Below are 23,395 nucleotides of genomic sequence, written 5' to 3' on the forward strand. Positions count from 1 at the left end.
TGGGTTGCATTGAGCTCTGAGCTATAGACATCAATTAGCCGTAGAGTGCGGCGGTAAATTACGAAGGGGCTAAAACCGCAAGCGAACAAGGGTGCATTGCTGCCAGCCCGCTTGGGCTCTCGCGCGGACGAACGGTGTGCACAATAGATCCGTATGTTGGGCCTGCCAACGGAATGATGTGGGGCTTTGGCGGAGTGGGGGGGGGACCGGAGCCTTTTACGCTGGTCAACACAGCCTTCGATCGGGCTGCTTGCCGCTTCATGGGGGACTGCTGTTGGTGGTGGTGGTGGTGTCCGTCGGTTCCACGTTCCGTTCTCTCCGCAAACAAAGGAAATATCGACTCGGTTTCGCATTCCTGGGGAGGTGACATCCAGACGTCGCTGTGCCCTCCTCTCACTTGTGGGTTTACAAATCTGCATGAGGTAGCTTCGTTCTTAGGGTATGCACTTTGCACCATTTTACGAAATCACGGCTCATCAATCAGCTGTAAAAGAAGATGGATTTGTAAAATAACACTGAATGAAACTATGAATGATAGGCGACGTTTCGGGCAAAACTCCTTCATCGCAAATTATATTATATAAAGAATGCCATGAAGCTTTACAGTAACACCTCAGCCAGCTTCTCGGTTGTGTATATATGCATGCACGTTGAAATTCTTTCGCACCGTACGTAGTCAACCGTGCTAACCGGAGGTGCTGGGGGAAGGACAATAAACTGAACACACAAAGCAGTTCTCAAGAAATGAGTGCGTAGCTCCAGTGGATTCCTAATATCGGGGAGAAGAACGTTCCAGACGGCCCGCAGAAGTGCATCTGAAAGCGTGCGATGCGGTGATCATCTCTGTTCGTTTACAGAGAACTGATAACGGAAATTCGTTCCATTCGTCTTGGGATTAAACACCCCATGAACAGTGGTGTGTGCTATGAAAAAGTACCATTGCCCGAAACGTCGCCTGATATGTATTTTTTTCGTTTAAGGTCACAGCGTCATTTATAAACGTTTTGAGGGTGTTTGTTTTGTTAATTATGCTTGCCCACCTCCGTCAACGCAGCAGCATCACCAAATAATTTTCCGAATCATTGGCCATTGCGTGCCGCGAGTAGTACAAAACCAATCCAAGCCTTTGCTGCAAAGAGGCAGAGTTGCAAATGGAATAAGTGTGTCTGTTTTAAAACCTTGTTAACCAAATAAAAGGTGTTCTTGTATTCTCTCAGGGAAATGTTTATTGACGTACAAAAATTAGGCGCCATATGAACTGCCGAGGAAACCCTCACCGCGCCCCAAGGAGTGTTTAAGGAGGCGGCCTACATTGGGACATTTGCCAGAATTCATTTTCAGTGTTTTGGATGTTTTCAATGAGAGCGTTTTTTAAATTTACAGTTTGTTTAACTGAGACAAAACACAGACGATACTCTTTATAGAGGTAGAGCTAACGAGTTCGGGGGTACTTATTCCGCATGTATTTCGGACGCGTAGGGTTTCCGTTTTTTTTATCTTCGTTAAATAAATATGACTGGGCAATCTCATCATGTTCGCAATGTCCGTGAAACCGCGTACGTCGTGCACACACGTTGCGTCAAAGCACTTGGGAATTTGCACGATAAGCCACTTCGTTGCGCTATCAATCGCGGCCAGGTCGCTTCCGAAAAAAGAAGCTAATTTCTCTCAACGGTCCGCTAGCTGTATTTGGTCACCTGAGGACGATCGCTTGTGTTTTTTTTTATCTTTGTATTATTTTCTATCTAAGAAAAAACCAAAGAATATAACTCTACTCGTTCTTTACGCCGAGTGAACCTAGGGGACCTCCACGTCAGGTTTAGATCGTTCTACCGGTTGCTGGCACTGGTTTGGACATGTACTGTAGGGTGGACAACAACGGCAACATTAAAAGGGTGTTGTTCGGGCAAATGGAAGGAACCGGAAATGGAGGAAGACCTAACAGAGAATGGCTTCACGAGGACATAGTGAAGCCATTGGTGCCAGAAAAAAAATATTAAAAAATACTTTAAAAAAAAACCACGCTTTAATTAAATGTACTGTCCGAGCTGCCCCTCCCTCTGCCCCCTTCCCCTACGCCCCTTCCATCCTTCCACATCCCCCGCCCCTGGGCGTGGCTCCCCGAGGCTTGCCGTGACGTAAGGGACCACGTGGTGATTTACAGGCAACGTCAGTTGAGCGTGGACAAGTAGAGCCGTTAAAAAGATTGTTTAAAAAAATATATATTTTATTTTTAATGATAGAATATAGTATTGTCATCAGTATGACACAGCTATACGAAGTTTGCAGTTGATACGACATTGGGAATGCGGTTGAAATTGAGCTACAAGATTTTTGGATACAACACATACAATAAGTTAAATAAAAGCGTGTAAAAAGTTTTTAAATATATGTTTTGGATTTTTTTATGATAGAACATCGTGTTGTCATCAGTATGACACACCTATACCAAGTTTGCAGTCGATAGCACATTGGGAAGTGTGTAAAAATTAAGTTATAAGATTTCTTTTTTGAGGATACAACAGACGAAGTGAGTTAAATAAAAGCGTGTAAAAACGTGGCAACTACTCGAGAATATTGGCACAAGGCAAAGAGGAATTTGGAAACAATTGACGAGATATGCAAGTGGACACTTACGGGGCTATTTCCCCATGAGTCGTGATGATGATGATGTTGACCGGTTGCTATCGGTGTCGTAATTAACGTAGAATTGTAACTTTACTGACTGTGGCTTATTATTAAAATCTCACACGAATGCTCTCTCTCATACGTGATTTTTTTTCTGATGGACGTAAAACACAACCAGCTCCCCAGTTTATTCGATGAGAAGACTGCATTGGGAAAGTGTTGTTAGCGAGCACCTATTTAAGACGGGGAGGGGTGGTGGTGTGGGGGAAAAAACCCATTCAGCCAAAGTATTCCTTCCCAAGCGCTGCACACGTCCACAGATAGACAAAGATCCCCCGTATAGCCTTGACAGACTGTTGGGGCAAGTGCTGTTAGCGAGCACCTCTGAAGGTCGATAAAGCACAAGAAGGGGTGGCTGGCCAGCACCACGCCCAGCCGCCTTTGTCTCCTAGTGGCCATTTTTATACATTGCACACACACAAAATTAGATATTTTTTTTATTTTACCAGGAAAAGCCCACTGAGCCATATAGCTCTTTTTCAGACGCGACCACTGGTCCTTGCGAGCAATAACGGTAAAAGTTGAAGCCCCAACAAGTTGCTTGCCCTCCACCAACTACCGGCAGGACGCCCCTTCTGCTTGGTGAAAAATGTTGGCCTACTCCTCTAGGCTCGCCAGACCTCTTGGACGAGGCGTGAGCACCAACACTTCGCTCCGTCGTACGCGCCCTTCCGATCGAATAACTGTGGAGTAACCACCATTGGAACCTCATTTGCCAGTAAAAAATATGATAATTGTTTTTTTTACCCTTCTATCTGGAAACAAAACTGACACCTTTTTTTTACAAGGAGTCATGTTTGCATAGACCACAATACCTGCAGTCTTAATGCAAACAAAAAACATAACTCTGATAATGTATGCACTTTCCTTGAAGTTGATTGGTCCACACTCGAGACAGCTTTCCTAAGGACTTCAAGGACAGTGCATACATTATCAGAGTTATGTTTTTTGTTTGCATTATGACTGCAGGTATTGTGGTCTATGCAAACATGACTCCTTGTAAAAAGGTGTCAGTTTTGTTGCCAGATAGAAGGGTAAAAAAACAATTATCATGTGGAGTAACCAGTTCAACTATATATGTTTTATTTCAGCAGGTAAGGCCCCACTGAGTCTATATAGCTGTTTTTTCAGAAGCGACCTGGCGTTTCGTTTGCTCAAATAATTGCCGTTTACTCAAATGTAAAATGTTTGCAAATTAAATAAATTCTGTCATGAATATTAAACGTTATGCCACCTTAAAAAAGTGTCCGTCTTAAGACCACGGTAATTAAATTGCAATTGCCTTCTTATGATGCGGTCACTTTGTATTTGTGCGAATGGAGTCGTTGTACTACTTTTATTTGAAGGAATGTTTTAATTTCAAAATTAAAATTAATTGAAATTAATCAAGTAATAAAATTCATCAACATTTGAAAATAATAATAATAATATAAAAATTGGCCAAATATGCCTGTGCCAGCACCCTTCTTGACAAATGAGTCTTCAGACTTGGCTGAAATACATTCGAATGAGTGGCGGTGTTAATTAGCTACCCTGTGATCAATGTCAGTGACCTGGGAATCAAACTCAGGTTTGCCAAGATCATGAGTGCAAGTGTGCAAAACACTGGACTCCCACGAGATACACACTGAGAGTATGAAATGTATATCTCTCACACACACACACAACGATCCCCCGTGTCGCCTAAATATCATTGGAACAAGTGCTGTTAGCGAGCACCTATTAAGGTACACGATTGTCGACTGGCCAAACCATATCCGACTCATTTTACTTCTCTATCGCTAAGTATACATAGAGGATATCCAGGGTGTTTGTGCCACTCATGTTAGCTCTGGACAGGCATGAAACCCAGCCCTGCCGGGTGTGCAATGCAGTGCGCTAACCACTGCGCCACAGCTCCCAACCACACACGTACACACAATCCCCTGTTGTATAGCCCAGCGGTCCCCAACCTTTTTGTCACCAGGGACCGGTTTCGTGGAAGACAATTTTTTTCACGGACCGGGGGGGGCGGGGGGTCATCATTGGGTCCTTCTCCCTTTTCAAAGAAGCTCTCCAGCGACGTTTGTTTTTTTACTCATGTTGCCTACTAGAGGTTAGAGCTTGTGGGCTGACCAACACTGTGACTGAGCCAAGAGTGCAGTGCGGGAAAGAGGCGCGGATGGAAGTGGTCAATAATAAAACAATGGGGGCGGGCCACTCGCGGACTCACCGCTCTCACCTCCTGCTGCTGTGCGGCCCGGTTCCTAACAGGCCACGGACCGGTACCGGTCTGCGGCCCGCGGGTTGGGAACCCCTGTTGTATAGCTTACATAGACTATCGGGGTCAAGTGCCATTCGCAAGCACATGTGAGTGGTGTAGCAAGTACTGTACCACACTCGGCTACCTTAATCTCCCCATAGCAGAGGTCGACACACTGCATCAGATACTCAATTGAGGCTGAGCCGACTTAAAGGAAGCCCAGGACCCGTTCAGATATTCGCCACTGATGTTGATAGTGAGCGGGAATGGATCTTGGGTCCCCTGGGTTCATAGCGCAGTGCGTGGACCACTAACCACGACCATGCCCCAATACACTTGCATACTACATCAGCCGCCATTCACTACGAAGTGGCGGTGATGTCACCACAGCGATTGTGCCAGGATAGGTGCACTTCGAGTCTATCACGTGAAGTGTCAAAGGCTCGCTGACAAGAGGACAGACCCAGGCGCCATGGGTCGAATGAAAAATGAGACGACCGCCAGATGCACCAGCTGTTGCCCCCTTACCGTGCCAACATTTTCGCCACCCAGCGCTCCGCTCGTTCCTCTGCCCGCACACCCACACGTGCACACACGGAGCGAGAAGCCCCGCTCGCCCCCCCCTTCCTCACCTGCGCGTCCGTGAGCCCCAGCATGGCCGCGAGCTGCCGGCGGTCGGGCTTGGTCACGTACTTCTGCACCTGGAAGCGCTTCTCGAGTCCCTTGCGCTGCAGGCTTGAGAAGACGGCCCGGGACCAGGCGCGCTTGCGCTTGAACGCGGCGCCCTGCAGGCACGGCCCGCCCGCGTCCCCGCGGCACAGCGCCGCGTACGGACCTGCGCGGACGTCGCCACGGGTTTCGCCACGGGGGTTTAGCGGGCCGGCAAGAATGTGCGGGTACGGCGCAAGGCGTGTGGGACTCGTGCCGTCCTGTCCCCCTTCCGCGTGGGAGAAAGGTGTTGGGGACGTTCGCGTGCGTGTGGGAGGGGGGGCCGGGGGTGTTTACTCTGGGTTCATCGGTGTCTTTCTGCCACGCGTATAATGAACACCACACGAGTTGGCCGAAAACATCTTGATGTGTAGAGAATTACAGATCATATTCTTAGGTTTTTTCGGTAAAGTCACGTAGGTAAAACATTAAAAAATAAAAGTTAAATAAAAAATAAAATAAAAATCACGACGTTTCGGAGGCAACACAAGCTTCCGTCTTCAGGGGAATCGTCACAGCACGATTGCTGTGTCAACCTGAAGACGGAAGCTTGTGTTGCCTCCGAAACGTCGTGATTTTTATTTTATTTTTTATTTAACTTTTATTAATTTTAATGTTTTACCTACGTGACTTTACCGAAAAAACCTAAGAATATGAATCCTTGCAGTCACGAAAGCTTCAAATCTAGAATTACAGATCAATTGTTGGTGCGGGCTCACCCGCCTGGCATCCTTCCAGCTTATCCCTCAGCGATTGTGAGATGCAATTTGCATGAACGACGCAAGATAAAATTCGTCACTTGGCGGTGTATTATATAAACCTTTTATTTTTGAACTTTCAATTCGGTGGTCGCCGGTTCGTTTGGATCTCTTGGCGCGGCCGTGGAAAGAAACGGTGGTAAGTTTCGAAAAAAAATCTCTCGCATTCCGGCCCCACCTCCAGCATAAATACAAAGTCACAATCGGGAGAGATCCTCCCCTCTCACGCATGTCGAATTCAATTTGGAGAGGCACAGCCCAGCGATTGCGTGTCCATGCCACTGCTGGCAGATCCGTCTCTGCGGTTTGGCTACGCATGGCGCGAAAGAAGTTCAACATTGCATAGGACAGGGTCCAGCTAGTTTAGCCTATTCTTCCATGTTGGCCAGACGCCTTGGAAGCAGTGGGAATTGCCACCCAATTCATATTGTGTGGCGGACAGAGATGGTGGGTTTCCACTATTTCACAACTGCCGTGCCGGGATATTGAATTAAAAACTGCCAACCTCTATAAAGTACAGTAAACTAAACTACATTTTTTTTTATCAGATAAGGCCCCACTGGGCTATATAGTTCTTTTTCAGAAGCGACCTGGCCACAAACGGTAGCTCAACGAAGCGGCTTTTCACGTGGAAATGTATAGCGGCCAAGTACTCTTAACGCGCGTTTCTAAATGTGGAGGGAAAAAGGGGAGGACCCGGAGAAAAATCCACGTGACTACGTAGAAAACACGCAAACTCCAAATATACATGCGCCGAGGTCAGAATCGAACCCACGACCTCCTGTATACCAGGCGAGGTGGTTAATCTCTCGTCACCGTGGCGCCCGTATTGCAAGACTAGTGTGCTAACCATTACACCATGGCAAGGCCATAGCCATGGAGTCAACATTGGGGGGGATAAAATCTTCCAGGGTGTCTGGGGGTCCAAACCGAGAAAAATATCTAACTTTGAAAAGTCAATTTCCTGCCTAAAATATTAAAAAATTCACTAACACATGGGATGGACTTTTTATTTATGTTTTACAATAATGTATAATAGTGTATTGTATCACATTGCTCTGTTTTAACTTTTTTACCATTTATTGTTTCATTGTATGTAATGGCAGAGATTAGGGATGAATAAAGTACAACCATAACCACAATCAAGTCCAGATATTGTGGCCAAGGTTTAGCAAATTGTTGTTTTTATTTACATAGCATAGCACATTTTTTTTATATATAGCAATATATTGGGGGGCGGGGACATTTTGAGCATATTTGAATACTGGGGGGGATGTGTCCCCCCCAATAGATATTATAATTACGGCCTTGCACCATGGGCACTCAGCTTCCATATCCTACATACACGAGATTGTAATCCGCTTTGGATGCGTTATATTGTATTCACATGTCGCACATATTTGGTCTTCGAATACACATGGCACATCTACAGACAACTATCATCGGAGCATCAACATCACAGTTTCACAATTGATCAATATACGTATAATTACATATGCATTCGTACATTTGTGGCGTAAATATTTTGCGACGTGGACATTCACGAAGAATATACTGTAGCAGAAAAACTAAAAGTGCACGAAGAAGCGTGGAGAGACGCAAGTCTTGGAAGTTGGAATAACATGGGAGACAGAAAGATGAACACGAAGATTGGAGAGCATACACCGGTTAATGATGCATCATTCAAACCGGTAAGCAAGTGCGTATGTTGAACTGCATCCGCGCCGTGCATAGCCAACCGCGCTAATCGGAGGTGCGGGAGGTTGGACAACAAAAAGGAGTTGGAAAGAAATGAGTTTTCAACCTAGATGTTTTAAAAGTGCTGAGCTCCAGCGGTTTCCTAATATCGTAAGGAAGAGCATTCCAGACGGCCGCGGAAGAAAAGTAAGTCGGGGACTTGGGCCGGACACCGTCGCAAGATAGAGTTGACGATGGCCGATGGTCCAGAATAAACAACGGAGTGTAAGGCCAAGGAATGGAACGCGACCCAAGGGGACGTCCACCGAGGAGATGGAGCGGTCAAACCAGTTCATGTTGCAAGGCGCCAGGTGGATTATTGGACAGAAGGATCGTGAAAGGTGGCGGTGGCTTGGGGAGGCCTTCATCCAGCAGTGGCTTGACCATGGCTGATGGTGATATGTCACGTGCTCTATGCATAGTGCCTACAGGAATATATGTAGTGCATTGACACATACAACCACAGTGCACACATACTTGCATGTATCTACACATATGTAGTCTATCCTTCGTATATTTAAATTATATCGTGTGTTCGCGTGTTTGGCTGCTGAATAAATGTCCACGTGCCAAGCCACTTCGTTGAGCTATCATTCGTGATGGCCAGCTCCAGAGCTCAGTGGGCCTTACCTGGTCAAATAAAAATACAAGTGGGAATCATGTTGCACACTTTGTAATCGGACTTCACGGCACACTTGGTCCACCGATTAAACGGGATTTGTGCTGTATTGATAATGGGAAGTAATTGGCTTGTGATCAATAACAGAATCGCTCATCCTTGGACAAATATCTCAATGCTAGACCTTCGTATAAAATGCCACGAAACTCTGGAAATCGGAAATACACGTTTCATTGCGCAATCAGTTGGTTGATGATTTGTTATGATGAACAATATACTAACGCCACATTGGCGTTATACCAGACGTGTATAACTAACCTGTAGCAGAACATGATAACACTATTGCTCACACAGCGAATGACCGTGCAATCCGATAGACTCGCTCCTCTATCGTTTGCAAGAACTGCTCTTCATGTCTTTCGAACAGATTGTTGTATTTCGTTTGTTTGTCCTTCCCTCGCACCTCCGATGAGCACGGTTGGCTCCGTACGGTGCGAAATAAGTTGAACATACTAATTGTGCAAATGCCTAACATCACAAAAACACACATTGAGAGCGCACACTGTAGTATGTGCGTCACGTGCATCATTTTGTTCGCATTAATGCACGCAATTGCGTGGGACGCGCCATTCACTTTTAGCAACGTGTGCATATCGAGATGGCCTACAGGATTTGCAAGTCGGCTTACGATCTCTCTACACCGGATCGCGTTTCAACCGAGTTAAGCCCCGTGGCGTTGTTACCAAGCCAGGGAGCATGCCGCTGTAGCAGAGCTAAACTACTACACAGGCTGCCTTATAGCAGCAGACAAACACTTGGGGCGGGAGTCATAGCGACATGGAACAACAAGCACACGAAGCTGCCACCCCCACGACCTGCTCCTGCGTCTGCTGCTGCTACTGCTGCTTGAGGTGGTGGTGGGTAAAGCTGTGGGCACTGTGGGACACGGATTCATTCACGCTTTCCATTGCGTAGCGGTAAACAACACGCGCTGAAGAAGCTCCTCATTATGAGCAACAGCACGTGGGCACGAAACGTCAGGCATCGTGCCCAACAACGCACGCGATACAGGCCGTGAACACATCGGTAGAGCGCAACAGCGAGATACTCATATTCTTAGGGGTTTTTTTTTCGGTAAAGTCACGTAGGTAAAAATTAAAATTAATGAAAGTAAAATAAAAAGCGAGATACTCCGCGGTTCAGTATAAGTAGGTTCCGAATGTTGAATGCTACGCCCATGTTGTGTGCATTCTACGTTGAACTTCGTTCGTGTAGCCAACGGTGCAAATCGGAGGTGCTGATGGCCTCTATTACTGCATCGTTCATGAACACGCTGCCCTACGATGGAACACGTGGTCAGTGTTAAATTACGTAATCTACACTGACTTTTATATAAAAGCGAAGTCCACTTTCTGTCCACGCGTCTAAATACCAAATGCTTTGTGTATGTTTTAAGATATTTTAAGTGCGTCGGCATCTTGGCTTAGGCAGCCCATTATTATCAAGCGGCATAATTTGTTTAAGTAAGCAAACTCTGAACCGGTTTCGACATTTCGGGTAGTCATCAGCACTCTGATATTCCACGTAAACTATGTAACAAAATTCAGTAACGAACTCACTCATGGCCGTGGAGCAGACACCCATTTAACATTTGGGCACGACGTTTCGCTGGTACATAGTTACAACCAGCAGTATGTACCATTGTGGTGTCACGGTGGCGAGATGTTAACGACCTCGCCTGGTGTGCAGGAGGTCGTGGGTTTGACCCTGATTCCTATATAGTGTGTGTGTCTCTCTCCCCGTGGTCGGGTGGATTTTTCTCCGGGTCCTCCGGTTTTTCCCACCACGTTTAGAATCAACAACATGTTGTGCTTCGAGTATTTGTCCGCTATACATTTCCACATGATAAGCCACTTCGTTGGGATTTCATTTGTGGCCAGGTCACTTCTGAAAAAGAGCTATAGAGCTTCAGCGGGACTTGCCTGGTAAAATACAACACCGTTTTTAGTCATGGGACCTTCATTGCCAGTAGTTTTCCCCTTTTTTCTGGTAACAAAACAGGTGTTAAGATGTTAAAACACCGAACTGAAACCTTTTACGAGGAAACATGTCTGCATTAACCACAATACTTGTGGTCAGAATGCAAACAAAAACATACTCTCATAATATATGCATTGTCGTTGAAACTGATTGGTCCACACCAGAGACAGCTTTCTTTCAAGCCTAGTCTCAAACGGTGTTAGACCAGATGCCAAAAGTCCTTTTGGCGTCCTCTGGTCTAAGTATGTTTTTTGTTTGCATTCTGACCACAAGTATTGTGGTTAATGCAGAGATGATTCCTTGTAAAAGGTTTCAGTTTGGTGTTTTAACATCTTAACACCTGTTTTGTTGCCAGAAAAAAGGGGAAAACCTATTCTCGTAGTTTTTAGTCGTAGGATTGCTCTCCACCAATACACTGAAGCAGTCACAGATTGCAACGTTTGTTCATCACGTGACAACTTTATTAATTGGCTGTGTCGGGTGGAGGAGGGTGTCCGACACACATTTTCTGATGCTCGCCAAGAGAGGGTGCTAAAATCAAGTAGATTAATAATTATCCGTCTGTTTCCATCTGTATGGGGATTGAGTGTTGCTCCCTCGTGCGTGCTTCGGGTTTATTTTCTGCCGCTCCGGTGCCCTCCCCATTTAATGCAAACTAATTAATGAGCTCAAAACATCAAAAAAAGCACCAATCCAGGATCTTCCCAAAAAAGAGAAAGTGTGGTTTTCTTGAATAAATAAGTAATATTATATAAAAGTTAAATCGTACGTACTTATCTTTATATTTTATGCGCTAAAGAGACCCATATGCCTGCCTGCAACAGCACTTAGCAACGTACGGAAAAATCTAAGAGTATCACTGGATACAGTAAATCTAGCTATGACGGTCCCACCTGATGACGGAGACTTGTGTTGCCTCCGAAACGTCGTGATTTATAATTTTATTTCTATTATTATTTCCATTATTTTTATTTTTATTATTTACTTTTACCTACGTGACTTTATCGAAAAACCCCAAGAGTATGAATACTTGCAGTCACGAAAGCTTCAAATCTAGAACGTAACAACGTTTGTTTATTAACAAGCCTCACTCTACTGATGAGACCCAAAAGGTCGAATCCGGGTCAGTGTTTGTCTGCTTGAACTAAGGCTGTCATTGAAAAAGACTCAACCTAAGTCCAGAAGCCCGCTGGATGATTGACTCGGACATTTACATGTTCTTCACGTGGAGAGACTGGCTTTAATTCATCATTTATTCAAGTCCTATCATGCACATTTGGCCATGATATTAAATCACAGCATGCCTTATACGCTGTAATTTATGTTCCTCAAATGTGGCTATTTTTTTATTGAGTCCGTATGTTACACGTGTAACATATACCTGTGCTACCACAGTTTAAACCCGAACTATAAATACACATGATGATGTGCCTATTTGTTGCTGCATTTACGCAGAGCAGTATATGCACTTACCACTATAAATACCTTCAGTGGTTCTTAATTTATAGACTTAGTATAGATCCTACTATAACTGCTCTATGTGCACGATGACTGCCGAGTAAATGTACAATGCTCAGTAAATGCCATCCGCTGTGGTGAGTCAGGCTGGTGTAGGTCGTGCACTGATTGCAGCAGCGACAGCAGAAAGCCATACGCTTGGCCGTGTCGTGTGTATTGCACTCAATAGAGCAGCGGTTCTTAACCTGGGCTGCACGCTGTACCCCCTGGGGGTGCAAGATTACCTTTCTGGGGGTGCGAGACATGGCCAGACTCTTTTTTTTATAAGGCAAATCATCGGAAACACAAATTGAGCACGGGGACGTTAAGTACAACTAATTTATATTCTTGGTTCTATCGGTAAAGTCACGTAGAAGGGAAATAATAAAATAAAATAAAAATTAATAAGAAAAATATATTAATTATTTTATTATTATTTTATTCTTTCCCTTCTACGTGACTTTACCGAAAGAACCAAGAATATGAATCCCTGCAGTCACGAAAGCTTTAAATCAAAATGTATAACTCCATTGTTTCATCAAACCCTACGTATTTATTAACATTGTACAACGGTTGAGAACCAAAGGGGTGCAAGTCTGCAGTGAAGGGTAAGAACCATTGCTATAGACAATTGTGATCGGCTCAAGTTCCAAATTATGTTCTAGAAGCATTAGACTCTGGAAAATCGCGCACAGTCGATTCTTTGCTGATTTATAAAGCAGCGGTCTTCATTGTAAGGCCACCGCAGGCCACTGGACGGGCCCCTGGTGGCCTCGAGTGCGGCCCACGACAATACACAACGTGTGAATACACCCCCATCATCATCGTGCTGCTGTCAACCCCCCAATGGTTTCAGATGTGTGACGATCCTTACAATGGTGATGTCTTATCGGCGAAAGTAGCCCCCCCTCTGAAAATGAGTGAGGTACGCTGGTTGTAAAGCATTACAAATAATGAAAGCTAATGTTGTTGTTGTTAAGAATTGGTGCCATCCACAATAATCCTGAACGTGGGTTGATTGACTTCACTCGAAGGGGCAGCGTCTGCCCAAGCTAAACACTTACGACGAATACTGCACGTTGTATAATTCAATGTCAATGTAAAAAACACACACACCTTTTTGTGCGTAGGCTTTCACAACCAAAATTACGATTCGTAATAGTTTGATTTTTTTTTCGGTTAAATAAGGGGTCGGAAAACCTGCGGCTCTTTGAGGATCAGAATGCACGTTAAAACGAGACGGTGTTCACGTGCATTGTGGCTCTTGAAATATTGAGAGTGTTTTTTTTTTACCGATTTCGAAAAAAGGAATATGGCCCTTCTTATTATTTTGGTTGTCGACTCCTGGGTTAGATCGCGTAGAGGTGCAATGTAAAATTGCTTCACTTAACCATCCGCCAACAGACAGAGAATGATCAAATCCAACTTGCCACGTGGGAAAATACGCCAAATAATAAATGCCGATCAATCATCGTGCAGACAGGGAGCAGACGCAAACTATCGTCTGGCGAGGCAAGTGCACGTTCCTTGAGAAAGGAAGCACCGCACGTACCACTCGCGACGTTCCGAGGGGCTCTGCTCACCAGGTGGTACTCGTTTTACCGACCCTGTGGGTAGGGGGGATAATGATGAAGGGCTGAGTCAACACTGACTCAAATTAGAATTTCCGTTATTGCTTATTACAGTTCAAAAATTCGCCGAGCTTCAATCTAAACACTGAACGCCAAGGCCCAAATATCAATAAATGAAGGAAGAGCTTCGTGATTTTCGTGGCAAAGCTGTTGCCGTGCCCAATCTCCAAGCGAGAACAAGGCAGCGAAGTGGGCCGGCATGAGACATTTCTCCAAATAACCTTCATAATAAATGTTTTTTGGGGTTCGGTGGCGTAAATGTAAATGTGTCGTTAAAGCCGCCACCAGCCGACACAGCCACTTAGTAAGGTTTGTGACGGAAACAAAACGTGACCTAATTTGATACAACCAGCTTCATCAGGCGACTTTGCTAGAATTGTGGGTTCACGGCGCATTCACATTTACGTGATTTAACCCATAAACGACGTTATTCTGTGTAATACTGGTCGCGAAAGACTACGTGTTAAACTCATAACATCCCAGTCCAGGATCAAGAAGAACGAATCCTTTATTCCTCTGCCTCCCAATGCCTCCCCTCCCTCCCTCCCTCTCTCCTCTTTTTTTTAAATATAAAATAAAGACGGCCCTTGTCTCTGTGCAGCTTCTCGAGATGTGGTTACATTTAGGCGTGCGCAGTAAATCCACTTAGGAGTGTGTTGGTGTATTGAACTGTCAATCGGTTGATGTAGCGTGCATATTTTGGGCCAGGATGTTTACACTGGACGCTAATAATATCAAGGAAGTTGATATCTTTAGTTTGGCCGAAGACAGCTTGTGGCAAACTCGTGGCATCTGAAGACGCAAATCGTGAAGACGTGACTTTTCCCTTTAACACATAGCCTTTCGTGACCAATATTTCGATTGACATTTGATTAGCGGATAAGATGGCGTGGGTAAATTGTGTGTCGTGCACCCTCCTCCACCCAACACAATTGATGAATATGGTTATCACGTCGCTAGAAATGCTACGGTCCCCGCACTTTCAAGGGCCCTGTGCTAAAGGCTTTTCAAGGTATCAATTCCGGTTCAGTGATTCTGCACTTGCTCTAATAGTATAGTACTATACTGCCTTCAACTTTTATGAACGACTGGGTGTTTAAGGTTAGCGATTTGTCCTATTATCTTTTGTATACAAGTTAAAAATGTGTGTTTTAATATTTAAGTGTTTGTTTATGTATTTAGGACCCCTTTATAACATATGCTACTAGCTGAATCCGGCACTGGTAATACACTAGTGCGTTTGTTCATCATGTAACGACTTCATACATTGGCCGTGCCGGATGGTGTTGATGAATCTTCATTTTACTCCTGCCATCTGACCCTAAAGTGTACGATGAAGCGAATATTTTCTCCATTGTATTTCTAATAACGTAAACAATTTCACACAATCTTGTTCTCACGCTATTGCGCTATAGCGTGATGTTATTCATTTCTATGTTTTTTTTAATCATTTCTGGTGAAACGTTTATGAGTTCTTCAGAGCCATTCAGTGGTAGCAGAATATTTGTTCATATTGGAGGAATCTGATGAGCTTTGAAGCTATTTTTCACAGGTGCCAAATATAGTTGTTCTAAATAGTTAGCTGTTGTTTGTTAAGGGGCCGTCCATAAAAGCTCTGCCCCCCCCCCAAAAAAAAAAACACGCTTCAAATCGCTTTAAACTATTGTCATTGTAGTGCGTATTTAATGTGGCGCTGCACTCTGATGTTGTAGGAGAAAACATTTATTAAAAGTCGATTTAATTAAGTAGAACGTGTTGTCTACATTTATTTAAAGTTGCGCATTTTGATGTGACGTCACATTTCTCAACCCCGTCCCCCCTCGTCACAAATGTCAAACTCCCCCCTCCCCCCCAGGTGCGTGACGTCATTTATGGACGGCCCCTAACCGCATGTAAGTATAGCGGTAAGCCTACAGAGATGTGTCCGACACCTACACGTAACAAGACAGGAGATTGCACGATGCATATTTCCTACGAACCACATTACAAGGACAACTTCTTTCACCATCTTTAAATGTTTAAAATAAATCCAAGTTGTGCAACGAAAATTGATATTAATCTTTAGTTCGGTGTTGATGAACCTTCAGTTCGGTGTTGATGAACCTCCAGTTCGGTGTTGATGAACCTCCAGTTCGGTGTTGATGCACCTTCAGTGTTGATGAACCTTCAGTGCAGTGTTGATGAACCTTCAGTTCGGTGTTGATGAACCTCCAGTTCAGTGTTGATGAACCTCCAGTTCAGTGTTGATGAACCTTCAGTTCAGTGTTGATGAACCTTCAGTTCAGTGTTGATAAACCTTCAGTGTTGACGAACCTTCAGTGCGGTGTTGATGAACCTTCAGTTCGGTGTTGATGAACCTTCAGTTCAGTGTTGATGAACCTTCAGTGTTGATGAACCTTCAGTTCAGTGTTGATGAACCTTCAGTGTTGACGAACCTTCAGTGCGGTGTTGATGAACCTTCAGTTAGGTGTTGATTAACCTTCAGTTCGGTATTGATGAACCTTCAGTTCAGTGTTGATGAACCTTCAGTGCGGTGTTGATGAACCTTCAGTGCGGTGTTGATGAACCTCCAGTTCGGTGTTGATGAACCTCCAGTTCAGTGTTGATAAACCTTCAGTTCGGTATTGATGAACCTTCAGTTCAGTGTTGATGAACCTTCAGTGTTGATGAACCTTCAGTTCGGTGTTGATGAACCTTCAGTTCGGTGTTGATGAACCTCCAGTTCGGTGTTGATGAACCTCCAGTTCTGTGTTGATGCACCTTCAGTGTTGATGAACCTTCAGTGCAGTGTTGATGAACCTTCAGTTCGGTGTTGATGAACCTCCAGTTCAGTGTTGATGAACCTTCAGTTCAGTGTTGATAAACCTTCAGTGTTGACGAACCTTCAGTGCGGTGTTGATGAACCTTCAGTTCGGTGTTGATGAACCTTCAGTTCAGTGTTGATGAACCTTCAGTGTTGATGAACCTTCAGCTCAGTGTTGATGAACCTTCAGTGTTGACGAACCTTCAGTGCGGTGTTGATGAACCTTCAGTTAGGTGTTGATTAACCTTCAGTTCGGTATTGATGAACCTTCAGTTCAGTGTTGATGAACCTTCAGTGCGGTGTTGATGAACCTTCAGTGCGGTGTTGATGAACCTCCAGTTCGGTGTTGATGAACCTCCAGTTCAGTGTTGATAAACCTTCAGTTCGGTATTGATGAACCTTCAGTTCAGTGTTGATGAACCTTCAGTGTTGATGAACCTTCAGTGCGGTGTTGATGAACCTTCAGTGCGGTGTTGATGAACCTTCAGTTTGGTGTTGATGAACCTTCAGTGCGGTGTTGATGAACCTTCAGTTTGGTGTTGATGAACCTTCAGTTTGGTGTTGATGAACCTTCAGTTCGGTGTTGATGAACCTTCAGTGTGATGTTGATGAACCTTCAGTTCAGTGTTGATGAACCTTCAGTGCGGTGTTGCTGAACCTTCAGTGTGGTATTGATGAACCTTCAGTTCAGTGTTGATGAACCTTCAGTTCGGTGTTGATGAACCTCCAGTTTGGTGTTGATGAACCTTCAGTTCGGGGTTGATGAACCTTCAGTGTTGATGAACCTTCAGTGCTGTGTTGATGAACCTTCAGTTCTGTGTTGATGAACCTTCAGTGCGGTGTTTATGAACCTTCAGCTCAGTGTTGATGAACCTTCAGTTTGGTGTTGATGAACCTTTAGTGCGGTGTTGATTAACCTTCAGAGTGGTGTTGATGAATCTTCAGTATTGATGAACCTTCAGTTTGGTGTTGATGAACCTTCAGTGCGGTGTTGATTAACCTTCAGTTCGGTGTTGATGAACCTTCAGTTTGGTGTTGATTAACCTTCAGTTCAGTGTTGATGAACTTCCAGTTCGGTGTTGATGAACCTCCAGTTCGGTGTTGATGAACCTTCAGTGTTTATGAACCTTCAGTGTTGATGAACCTTCAGTTTGGTGTTGATGAACCTTCAGTGCGGTGTTGATTAACCTTCAGTTCGGTGTTAATGAACCTCCAGTTCGGTGTTGATGAACCTTCAGTTTGGTGTTGATTAACCTTCAGTTCAGTGTTGATGAACTTCCAGTTTGGTGTTGATGAACCTCCAGTTCGGTGTTGATGAACCTTCAGTGTTTATGAACCTTCAGTGTTGATGAACCTTCAGTTCGGTGTTGATGAACCTTCAGTTCGGTGTTGATGAACCTCCAGTTCGGTGTTGGGGAACCTTCAGTGTTGATGAACCTTCAGTTCAGTGTTGATGAACCTTCAGTTCGGTGTTGATGAACCTCCAGTTCGGTGTTGATGAACCTTCAGTTCGGTGTTGATGAACCTTACAAGAAGAAAACGCTTCCCTCCCAGCTACAACTCTCACACTCGATATGCCCAGTCTCGTCCACCTGCTAGCCAGCGGTCCCACGTCAGTGTCCAGAGTTTACTCATTGCAACAACAACAACAAAAACACGTGAAAGTCACTTCATAGGCTATTTGATTGTTTCATTTTTTATCACAAAGCCTCAAACTTGTGCCGGACAGCCCTGTCCAAATAGCCTCGGGCATACAATTACATGAAATACAAGGATCAATTAGATTTCGTGTCTGTTTGTTTAATAGTCTCTGAGTAACAGAATGTGAAATTACCGCTGCATGGTGGCCCTGTAATCCAGCACTGTTGAGGCAGCAGCGAGGGTTGCCGGGTCGCACAGATGTTGTTGTGAAACTGCCGTCGCGTAGGCGTTGAGGATGCAAGCCATACACCCTGACTCGCCAGGAGATAGGCGGTACAACAGAGACGTGGACTCCACCTCTTCTGCCTCTACGGGATACAATGTTGTCCCCTCTCACGTGTGCGTTTTCTCCGGGTACCTCCGATTTCCTCATTCTTTTGCCGACACCACCTTAATATATAGAGGACCGCAGAGCCTGGGCAATCGTTGGCGCCTGCTCACCGCGTGGCCGCTGCCTTCCTGCTCTGGGTCATTCTCTCTTTGCCACTATTACTGCAAATAATGACGACAGCTTCAGGGCGCTGACCACCCGGGTGCTGTTATCGACTCCTTAAAGTGCAATGTCGGCAAACGAACCTCAATATGAATTTCGATTTAAAGCTTTCGTGACTGCAGGGATTCATCTTCTTGGTTCTTTCGGTAAAGTCACGTGACTTTACCGAAAGAACCATGAAGATGAACCTCAATATGTTCGCTAGATGCCGCTGCATATGGCTTCTAAAGTCTTCAGAAAGGCCACTCTTGTCTTGCTCACGACATTGCTGGCAGAAGCACCCTCCACGAGGTGGATGTCTTGAGAGCGCATCTCAAAGGGTTTTTGGCCTACTCGTCCACGGCGGAAGAGGTGGAAGTACCCACACTCTACGCCATTGACACGGGAACCCCCCGACGACCGAATCACTCTCAGTGTGCCCAATTATACTGCTGGGTGGACAAATGTAGGATTTAAAAACAGTGGATGGATGTAATGATCCTCAATGCACAAGTGCAACTCGCCGCTGAATCCGAATCGTGTCCCTCTTCCCAGGTAGTCGCTGGATGATAATAATTAACAGATGTAAATTGCCGCCACCACGCGGCATTCTCTCTCGTAGAGACAGAGCGACTCAAAGGCACGCACTAACAATTGTCCAAGCTCTGCCGTCCACTATAAATGAAGGTATTATACACCAATTAATGACTGTGTACATGTGGCAGGAAATATGAGCACCTGGAGAAACTCCACACGTGCGAGGGAGCAACGCTCTATCCCATACAGATGGAACAGGTGGGAGTTCACATCTTTGCTGTACTGCCTCCTCCTGACCATCCGACACCTCCTTAACGCTCACGGGAAGGGAGTTGAGCAACATTTGTGCGGCGATACGCCAACCCTCGCAGCCTGCACAGTGCTGGACGACAAGCCACATGCAGCGTAGCCACCACCACGGCCTGGATTTGTCGCTCATCACTTTTGACAATATTTTCTTGCCACAGAAAATGCAAAAGTTCAACGAAGATCTGGTCACAGAATCGTTAAATCATCAACAATATTTGGCAGACGATGGAGAAAAGGTTACAAACTTGGGTGTTGGTACCACCCAGAATGGCAAATGCTAACAATTATTTTCTTTAACCATTGTGTCTCCAGAAAACGAATATGTATGATAACAAGGTCAAGGTGGTTGTTTTTAATGGTACAAATGCCATTAAAGAAGTATATCAACGTATGCATTAATATAAATGATAGTTTTTGGGGAAAACACGAATGCGCTATGAAACAACCACGGAATGCGAGAATTAAGTGTCCATGAAGCAGGATAAGGGTGTTGCTCACGGTGGATACTGCCCATGATGGACACTGCAGAATCAGAATCTGTATTTATACCGGAGGAATCCGATGTGCTATAAAGCTCTTGTTTACAGATGTCCAGTTCGGGCAGAACGTTTCAACAAACAATACAAAAACACGATAGGAGTGCAAAGTTTAGGAAAATTGAATAAACGCACTTAAAATTACGCAAATAAAACTCTATTTGTTTGTTCTTATCAGGTAAAGGCCACTTTGCTATTAGCGTCTTTATCAGAAGCGACCTGGCCACAAATGATAGCTCAACGAAGTGGCTTATCATGCACATTATCAAGTGCTTTCATGCTTAATATGTGTACGACAAACACGGAACCACATACATAGCAACAATACAAAATCTAGATTTGAAGTTTTCGTGACTGCAGGGATCCATACTCTTTGGTTGTTTCGGTAAAGTCACGTAGGTAGAAAATTAAATGAATAAAATCACGACGTTTCGATTGCAACACAAGCAATCATCGTCATCAGGTGGGAAAACCACAGCAAGTAAATGTTTGCTGATGTGGGAGAGAGAGTGGCCGTGGTAAGAGGTTATATAGGTGAGGAAGGGGGAGGAGCAAGGGGGGGGGGGGAGAGGGAGGGGGTGGGGGCGTGGGGTAGGGGGAGCGCTGCGTGGAGTAGTCGTACCCGGCGGATAGGATAGACGACAACCACTACAAAGCAGTTAGGGTGTTACCTGGTTAGGAGTAAGGGATGAGAGGGAGTACAAAATATAGGAAAGGTAAACCAATCGCTTAAATAACATATATATAAATAAAACGAAACAGTTTAACACATATGCTTTCGCGACCAATATTATCCATAATAGAGGCTGTTGGGGTCGATCGCGTAAATAGAAATGCGTCGTTACACCCGCCACAAAATTAAAACAATCGTGTTTTTTTAATATCTTAGCACGGTAACAATTTCTCCCACATAGTGGTAACCAGCCCAAAATCAGCCCCGTCACTCGTCACACGGACGGGGGCTGACTTTGGGGCCAAGCGAGAGACCCAACGCGGTGACGCGGCTTCTCGTGGCGTACCGGGGAAGCCGTCGTGGTAGGGCAGCCCGAGGGAGGCGGCCGGGTGTTGGGTGGGCAGCACGTAGTGGGGGTCCGGGAGACCTCTCGCCCGTGGCCCCACTCCGGGCAGCAGTCGTACGGGGCAGCCCGCCGGGCCCGGCCCGGGGAACATGCTCGGACACATGCGTTTGCCCGGGGCGCTGCATCCATCTGCGCAAACCACCCCCCAAAAAAAGAAAAGACAAATATGATCATTGTTTTTTTTTACCTTTTGGCGTCATCTGGTCCAACACCATGTGAGACTAGGCTCTAAGGAAAGCTGTCTCGGGTGTGGACCAATCAACTGCAAGGACAGTGCATACATTATCAAAGTTATGTTTTTTGTTTGCATCATGACTGCAGGTATTGTGGTCTATGCAAACATGACTCCTCGTAAAAGGTTTCAGTTTGGTGTTTTAACATCTTAACACCAGTTTTGTTGCCAGAAAAAAAGGTATTTTTTTTTTTTTACTGGCAAATGAGGTACCAATGGAAGAAAGACAAAGGTCCCCCGTATAGACTTTAACACGGTGCCGAGTAGATGGCAACTACCTCGCCCGGGATACAGAAGGCCGTGGGTTCGATCCCGACCCCGACGCCTGCTGTATATTTGGAGTGTGTGTGTTCTCTCTCTCAGACCGTGGTCGCGTGGATTTGTCTCCGGCGCCTCCGGTTTAAACCCCCCACATTTAGCATCAATACACCACGAGAGTAGTTGACTGCTAGAAATTTGCACGTCATGATACGCTACTTCGTTGAGCTATCATTTGTGGCCAGGTCGCTTCTGAAAATAACAAAATACCTTAGTGGGCCTTACCTGGTATCATCAAAAATAGTTTAGTTTAAGTGCTGTTAGCGAGCACCTATTAAGGTCGACGCGGCACACGAGGGGGTGGGTGGCCAGCACCACACCGTTTTTTGTCTCTCTAGTGGCGATGTTTACTACACACCGCACCAGGTACTAATTTTAGGCTGAGTCGACCTAGGGGAAAATGCACTAAGTCCTGATCGTGGCATTGTTTTTGTGCCGTTCGCCTTTTGGCGCCCTCATAATCTAACACTCTTTGAGACGAAGAAAGCTGTCTCTGGTGTGGACCAATCAGTTTCAAAGACAATGCATATATTATCAGAGTATGTTTTTTTCCGTTTGCATGTTCACCACAAATATATGTGGTTAATGCAGACATGATTCCTTGCAAAAGGTTTCAGTTTGGTGTTTTAACATCTTAACACCTTTCGATTTCAAGCTTTCGTGACTGCAGGGATTCATCTTCTTGGTTCTTTCGGTAAAGTCACGTAGAAGGGAAATAATAAAATAATAAAAATAAAACATAATTTTAAAAAATGTTATTTTGTTAAATTTTTATTATTTTATTATGTTTTATTTATATTATTTTAATTTGTATGTAAATTTTGTTGCCAGAAAGGGTTACACCTATTATTATACTATCAATTCCGGTTCAGTGATTCTGCACTTGCTCTATTACTATAGTACTATACCGCCTTCAACTTTTATGAACGACTGGGTGTTTAAGGTTAGCGATTTGTCGTATTATCTGGCTGTATAGCAAATGAAAAATACAATTACTTTACTGTGCAAGTAAACATTTAACGTGTTTTTATTTATTCATGGCCCCTTTACAACATATGCAACAGGCCCTGCACTCGCTTCATCGGGCACTGGATCGACGGGAGATGGAGTGACGTGGCCACGCGTCACTACATGTAGTGACGTCTCCACGCGTGGGGATTGGAGCGCGACGCTGAAACCACGTGTCCCCACCGCTCCACGAACGCGCGTTGTCTGGACCGCCTGATAGAGCATTCGCTGTTTGCGAGCACCTATTAAGGCTGGATAACGTTGTCACACGAACTGCAGGTGGAGGCACACCTTACCCCAGACACCCGGCCGGCTTTGTATTCCTGACACAGTACCTCATTACTTTTTTTGATCGCGTGACTAAACCAGCTCCTCATTTTAGGCGAAGCAAACTTAGAAGAGAGTCAAACCAGAGCCAGGTTTGTATTACAATCAGATGGATCAGAACTGAACTTTATTCGTCACCGATGTCGGAATCGA

At 44.9% G+C, this 23,395-nt stretch overlaps 1 protein-coding gene across 1 annotated transcript in view; it reads right to left on the reverse strand.

The window, feature by feature from the left end:
* LOC144941608 (uncharacterized) overlaps positions 1-23,395 on the reverse strand; it is a 56,035-nt gene that overhangs the window by 2,471 nt on the left and 30,169 nt on the right. Inside the window, exons 2-3 of the mRNA XM_078867928.1 lie at positions 21,298-21,486; positions 5,563-5,765 (exon numbers count right to left, since the gene is read on the reverse strand). Coding sequence (XP_078724054.1) covers positions 5,563-5,765; positions 21,298-21,486 — 392 coding nt within the window. The remainder of the gene's footprint in view (positions 1-5,562; positions 5,766-21,297; positions 21,487-23,395) is intronic.

Source organism: Lampetra fluviatilis, chromosome 25 (assembly GCF_964198595.1).
Source record: "Lampetra fluviatilis chromosome 25, kcLamFluv1.1, whole genome shotgun sequence".
In the NCBI taxonomy this organism is placed as follows: Eukaryota; Metazoa; Chordata; class Hyperoartia; order Petromyzontiformes; family Petromyzontidae; genus Lampetra; species Lampetra fluviatilis.